This window comes from Atta colombica, unplaced genomic scaffold (genome assembly GCF_001594045.1).
Source record: "Atta colombica isolate Treedump-2 unplaced genomic scaffold, Acol1.0 scaffold236, whole genome shotgun sequence".
Classification (NCBI taxonomy): Eukaryota; Metazoa; Arthropoda; class Insecta; order Hymenoptera; family Formicidae; genus Atta; species Atta colombica.
Genome location: NW_017259334.1, coordinates 423,789 through 431,114, shown reverse-complemented (window position 1 = coordinate 431,114; position 7,326 = coordinate 423,789). Strand labels below are relative to the sequence as shown.

Genomic DNA, 7,326 nt, shown 5'->3' with positions numbered 1-7,326 from the left:
CATATATATATCTGAGGCGTTAATAATTTTTTAGAAGCTGTAAACATGCTTGATGTGATTATTAACATGCTTGATGTGTTTACGGTGCTGCGTATTGTTTTTACTATTGCTTATTACACTTTAGTTATTTTAAAATTAACTTTGTACCAAAGACATAGAGCATAGACTGCGCCATTCGTATACAAACAGTACGTCAAGTGTGATTAACAAAAAGAACAAAAATAAGAGAAAGAGAGAGAGTAAAAACGAGAGTCAATTTCCTTCTTTTTCTAGCATATTGTGATTGATTGAATGGAAAGACATAGAGACTGGCTATTTTCACGTTCTATCTCTCTTATTTTTATTGACCAATTTTACATGGATGATTCAATCCATGCTCTATCTCTTTGGCATCCACAGACTTCTATATAAATTTATGTTTGCCTCTAAAAATAATTATATAATAGATGGATGCTATCGTATGTTTTTTTTTCGTTTCTTTTTCCCATTTTGCATGACATATTCACTGTTTATTATCACGGTAAATTTGTACTGCAGCTTCGCACAGCCATCAATTATCTTTGCACGTGCTGTCTTGTATAAATATAATTCTATAAACAATAATTTTAATTATAATTCTCAAACATTAAGGAAGTTTCAAATGATTATAACGCAAGCGCATATCTATTGTTGCAGGTTTTACGCAGCAACGCTAAATCTTTAGGCAACAAATTTGTAACACCATTGACAACTGACGAACCTACGTCATTCGAAACGATTTAGAGCGAAGTTATTTGATTCTCCAATATCAAACTTCGATTTGCTATTTTCTCTTGATCACATCATTTAAATAATTGATGGAGTTTGCACACGAATGAATGCTAGTAAAGAAGAAACTTGAGAAGGGATAAATCGAATCGAAAGAATGATTTTTGCGTGGATAGAGATATTATTTATAAGAAATTCAGCCTTACCACGCATATTAGTGTTAATAGATGGTGTCGATATAGGAAGTGCAACGACGAAGTATCATCCATCAATTTTGATAAAGAAGAATTCGCGATTGAGGGAGCATAGAGGATCAATTGCTCGGCGGCGACATTGACGGGACAGATGCTGTTCCAGATATTATTATTTCATTGCTTTCCTTCACAATCAAGAACAATGTCGTTAAAGAAATGAGTTTCAATGACGACTCATGGGGAAATCACTGATTTGAATATCGAAAATGCAATTGTGATGAACTTAAATGCAATCCGAACAATCGGGTAGCGTAATAATTTCTAAAAAAAAAAAAGAAAGACTTAAGTGATTTGAATACAAGTGTTTGCAGGCGCGAGAAGCAGTCCGTATCGGACATTTGTCGGTGATCTTAGTTTTATTGACAATTGATCTCATTAGTATTAAAAGCTCTGTTTTAAATTTAAAATTTAACTTAGAGTTTATCTTTGAAACACATCGACGAACGCGTACTTTACTAGTCCGTCGATGAACGGACGAAATTTACATGCGGAATTGTAGGTTGTAAAAAAAAAGTAGATTTTAAAGATTCGGAAGAGAGGTAGTTGTAGACACAGAAGTTTTATCACGCAACACATATTGAATAGCGTACAGTCTTTTTATTTGCCATTTAAAATTTTCAGTTGACATCTGCGTTTATAATAGCGACCAATAAACATTTATACATACTGACTGATGTTTCATTTATTTCGTCGAACATCCTCCTACAAAAGTAAGAAATTGAGAAGTAAAATAATAAACTTGCAAAGTAAGATAATAAATATTTTATTGTACAGTTTTGGTAGTAAAGCACATTTAATTTATTGAATTTTCTTGGAAAAGTAAGAACATAAAGCGGTAATCCAAAGAAAAACTAACAAAATAAATATTATCTTTTAGTAAAACTGTTTTTTAATTTATTTTTCATTCCATTTATAACATTTACATCAATTTGAGAAGGGGATATTTTATATTTTTTATCAAAGCTGTATTTATAACTTTTATATGTATTTTTCTACTTGTTTTAAATTTAAAAGATATTAATTTAATAATTATAATTTTTAATTCTTAATATGTGCCTAATGAGTATTTTTTATCCTATGACATACAGGGTGAATCATAATGTATGTCTCAATGTTTTATCATGAGAAATAAATATTTCACTCTTTCTTACGCTTTTTCTGTAGTCTTTAGCTGTAGTCGATAATTCATTTTCCATGATAAAACATTGAGACATTCATTCAAAATTCGTCCCATATATCACAATAAGATATTTTCATAAGGATATAATGATAAATAAAATAAGGCTGCATTAAATAAAATTTCATAAAGAGATGTGACTTAACTTATTGATCACTCTACTTAATTTATTGATCAGAAGAAAGAATTTTACGAATTGCTCAATCAAAGAATGCTTTGAATCATTTGCAGCATTAAGTGGATTCTTAGGTTGTATGATGAATCGCACATTTTTTACTTTACATTATTAGTTTCTAGTTATTTTTTTATATTATTTAAAATTTTGTATAATAATGATATTTAAATGATGATATTTTTTTTACAAGTAAGTAATTTTAAACAAATTTTGATAGTGCTGGCCATCAATGATCACTAAGAGCATCAATGAAAAGTAGGCATCGATCATCATGGCGATCAACGCGTTAAAACATCCGACTTCCAAGACAAGGTACGTGCGTCGTTTCCTTAAGACATTTGTCTACGTTTTGGCAGCATTTCGAGGCTGTTTCTAAGAAAATCTTCCAAGCTTCATCTTTCGAAGCTCTCGGTAATCTTTCGTAGATATTATTATATAATTCATCCAGTTCTTCAGCGTTTAAATTGAGATCGAGATCGTCATTATAGGCCTGCCGAATATTATATGCCAGTCTGATTTTTTTCTGTTGCTTTTATATCCAGATTTACCATTATCATTTGATTAAACTTGCTATTTTTCTTTCTCGACTTAATTGATTGTTTACTAACATATTCCTACATTAATACTTTCCGGAGCTGAAAGTTTATCTAATCCACTAAATTATAAATCTTTTTGTCAAATAAATTAATCTTTTTCATGTTATATCTGCAAATTTGGATTATTCTTATTAAAATATATTTAATATATTTATCTTTTTTAGATTTGGCTCTTCGAAATTAATTAATGCCTTTTAATTTTAATATTAATAAGTGAATTTTACAGACCTATCGTCAATAATCGTGTTACAGATTTTGACGATCAGCTCCGGAGGATTAACATTAATTATGTTAGTTATTATATGTCACACGATATTGTTAAAATTATTCAGCTTGATACTTTGCGTGTATTTGATACTATCTATTTATCTTGCTCTGTTGTGAGTCAGTCGAGAGAAGTCGAGACACTATATCGGAGGAATTTGCATACAGCGCAGTTGTAGTTGCACACACACATGTTAATCACACAGGTAGCGCAAAACGCATGACACGTTATGTTAAAACATTTTCATCGTTACACTATTTATTAAGTTATCGGTTCATTTTATACATGTTATACATCTAAAAGCTCCTTTTTTTAACAAAGAATTACAGCGAGATGAATCACATGATCGGGAAGCGTTTTAGTCCATAATTGTAAAGCGGCTTAATGGATTGCAATACTGATCTTGATGGATTGACTAGAGTCCACTTCTTAAATAACAGATTGGATCCCAGAGGCGAATGGCTTACCGGAGTGCGGAAGGATACGAAACTTCCGCCGAACGGATAAGGTGCCCAGAGATGATATCTTGGTCGAATAGGTCCCCTCGTTAGGCTCAAGCTGGAATCATGAGATCCTATTCCGGATGCATACGCTCGAGCTTGGGAGGCGCCATTTATAGCTTTTGTGACAATTGGCAAGGCAATACTACTGACTTGTTCGAGTGTCAGATGCCTTTTCTGTGGAACGCCATGCGACGCCAAATTTTTCGACTTCGAATAATCTGAAGAAAAATGAAATTATACTCTCTAATATAGATAGAAAAGGAAAAAAGAACAAAAATTTCAAGTAAACCTTTTCTATAATATAATTAATAATGAATCCGATAGGATGCGCATTAAAGTTGTTATACAGAAACCGATATAAAAATTGTATTTAATATAAATAGAAAAATGGGTTAAATCATGAAATCCTTAATATATGTATTTTATTGTGCTGTTAAGTAAAATCTGTATTTTATAATCCGAGATATTTGCATATTACTTTTATTCAGATTAAATCAGTGTGCAAGTTATAGTGCGCACTAAGCCTCATTAGTGCATCCAATCCGAGTTTGTTGTAAATTCTAAATAGCACTGTTTCAAAGGCTTATTGCGCTTAGATGCAAATGAATATCCCGCATCATTTTTTATTACACAAACAATCAATATCAATCTTCATTAAACCTAAATGAATCCTATACCATGACTTTAATCAACACAAAAATCGATTGTACGAAAATCAATAACTTTTAAAGATATGTCAACTACTCTTACAAGAGGACTACTACCTAGTACAGCTTGAAACGGGGGCTTTGACTTCAGAGTTTTTTTTTTTTAATTACTACTACATAAAAATGACGACAAATAACGTCAACATGTTACTTGGGTAATAATTTGATAAACACATCAGACTTTGTGGCAAAATATTTTTTGTGTGTGTCATTCTGTAATCTAGAGTTTGAATAATGACGCGTAAACATCTATTATCTTTATATACTTTACTAACAGATTTTTAAGCGTACAAAGTTTTTAACTGTAAAAGATCGTTAAAATATTATTCGCTTACCAGATTCTTCCTGTCTCTTCGCTTCATACTTGTCAGTATCATATTTCTGTAAATCAAATTTTTCCAGGCCTCTCTTGGCCCTTTCAGTACCGAGTCTACATCTTTTCACGTGTACATCCATCACGACTGTCTTACATTGTTTACTGGCCCACGAGATCTCACATGTAATTCCCAATATTGCTAGAATAAGCACGATTCTACAAGTTCCAGATTGATGCAGATGCATCTTCTTTTACAATCGTTCGTTGCAACCTGTATAAAATCCAAACTGATTTGTCGCTCTTTTAAAAATGTTCTTATCCACAGCGTACGTGACAAAGACGTCAAAGATACATTCGTGCAGTCGTATCTGATTTGCTTTCATTCGTCCGTATTATGTGCGATGTTGCACGTACATAAGAATATTAATTATTATTGTATGAAATTATCAATGGAAGAGAGAGAGAGAGAGAGAGAGAGAGAGAGAGAGAGAGAGGAAGAAAAGACAAAGAGCATATATAGATAAAAATGAAGAAATGCATCGCGAAATGTATGAATTGGGTTGAAACAATAGTTTGTAATATTACTTCATTTAATAACATATCTATATATTTAAAAAATTTAGTAATTATGTTATTTGATAGAGTAAAGTTCAACTTTAAGAATTTGTTTTTTAAATTACGATACGCGCGCACGATGATTTTTAATGGAGTGCATGAGCAATCAAAAGTCAAAATACTCGTTTTATTTAATCCGCGATAACTTAATAACAAAAAATCTTAAGAACATTAAAAAACAATTTTGAGAGAATTTTAATTATTCATTAGAAAATAGACTTTGTAACTTTTTTTTAAGCACACAGACTTACAAAGTGAGAAGAAAATTTTTTATTTTGTTCAAGTCGTAGTTTTCTATAGTAAAAATTATCAAAGTCACAGAAACTCAAAAGATAGTGATCTTTCGAAAGTAGAGTTTCTAAACTCTCAAACCTCTATATTAAAATTTAAATTTTGTTAATTTTTAATAAATTTGAAATTATAGCTTGAAATTATATTTTAATTATAACAGCTATTTAAAAATTATAACTATTTGAATTGAAGCATTACAAACTTTTTTCTAATTCAACGTATATTTTTTCACTCAATATTATACTTTTTTCAAATGCGCGAGAAATATATGTTTGAGAACTAAGTATTATGTGATACATGATGACAAATAGTAGATTATTTGTTAATTACAATCGATTTAACGTGAGTTTTTTTGCGGCATTATCATTAGTATGATCATGCAATAATCTGGTGAGTGTAATAAATAGTCTCTTACCTCATTGCTGCGTGGGCATTAATTGATACGAGCATACGATGAAATACTTTGCACGACGTTGAAATTCTTAGGGTCCAGATACAATGAAAAGCACACACAGGAAATAACACACAGGCATGATAAGATTTCACCCTATCGGAAACTATGTATCAATTTCTGGTAGATTGAAGTATGTATATTGTTCATATGTTATTTTCTGTTTCTATTGTTTGTGCTTTTCATTATGTCTAAATCCTTGTGATAAAAAATAATTGTTGCATGTAACGAATGAGAATCAGCAATATGAAGTGAGAGAATTCGACAACATCTTAGAGAAAATAATGAAAAAACGAGTTTCAGATCAAACAATTCTTTTTTCATCAATGAAGGAAAGGTAAAACGATAAGAATGAGCAAGTCCGTTTTGATACATATCGATCTTTCCATTTATTGTTTTAGAAAGAACATTTTTTTTTATTATTTATAACAATTATTGTTCAAGAATAATTAGATCGAGTACAAGCATTTCAGTTTGCTCCTGGAAAGGAAATCTAACATAACACGAGTCGATATATCCATGATGCTGATTCAGACGCTTTAAAGAAATTTTTTTTCTATATTTGATGTAATTGATTTATTTTAAAGATTAAAAAAATATATAATAATTGAAGTTAAAATGTGAAAAAAGGTTTATGCAAGGAACGAGGATGCACGTAAAAAACAGAGTTTAATGTACAAAAAAATGAATATTTATCAGTAAGACTCACTTATAATAGCACGTATTTGCAAAGGCACGTAATCACTTTCAGGTATTTTAAACAGTTGGTAAATACAGATAATAGGAACGTCTGATTTTGTATTAATTTTAATTGTTACGTTTGCAATTGCGTTATTATGGATTATATAATATATTAAATGGTTAAAACATTCGTATTTAATAAAAAAATATCTTTTTTTTTGAAAATACTGTTCATTGCCTATAAAGAAATTATACATTGCTAATTGCAACTATTCATTGACTGATTATACATTGCTTGTAATGAATTAAAGAAAAGAAAATGTTCAAAACCTTCTGTAAAAAGTATGACATACTCGCTCATTAAACGTGAGCTCTTTGATGTGACAACATTCATCAATCTTGGTGTTGAAAACATTTGTGATTAAAACAACGAGACACATGCGAGGAAAGAAGAATACGATAACGACAGTCTTTTTAATCATCAGACTTTTATCCATCTTAGAACATTATAATTACGTATTTAGTGTATAAGCTTAAATCCGCTGTTT

General features: G+C 30.4%; 2 protein-coding genes across 2 annotated transcripts in view; one reads left to right on the top strand and one right to left on the bottom strand.

The window, feature by feature from the left end:
• Positions 1 to 1,643, top strand: part of LOC108688586 (insulin-like growth factor II) — a 6,351-nt gene extending 4,708 nt beyond the window's left edge. Inside the window, exon 3 of the mRNA XM_018194896.1 lies at positions 676 to 1,643. Coding sequence (XP_018050385.1) covers positions 676 to 762 — 87 coding nt within the window. The 3' untranslated portion in view covers positions 763 to 1,643. The remainder of the gene's footprint in view (positions 1 to 675) is intronic.
• A 996-nt stretch (positions 1,644 to 2,639) lies between these two features.
• On the bottom strand, positions 2,640 to 4,985 carry LOC108688552. Its single transcript, XM_018194855.1, has 3 exons — positions 4,760 to 4,985; positions 3,682 to 3,935; positions 2,640 to 2,843 (listed from the first exon to the last, which is right to left on the bottom strand). Exons 1-3 carry the CDS (start codon positions 4,983 to 4,985, stop codon positions 2,640 to 2,642), a joined length of 684 nt encoding a protein of 227 aa, XP_018050344.1.
• Between the last annotated feature and the right edge of the window lie 2,341 nt (positions 4,986 to 7,326).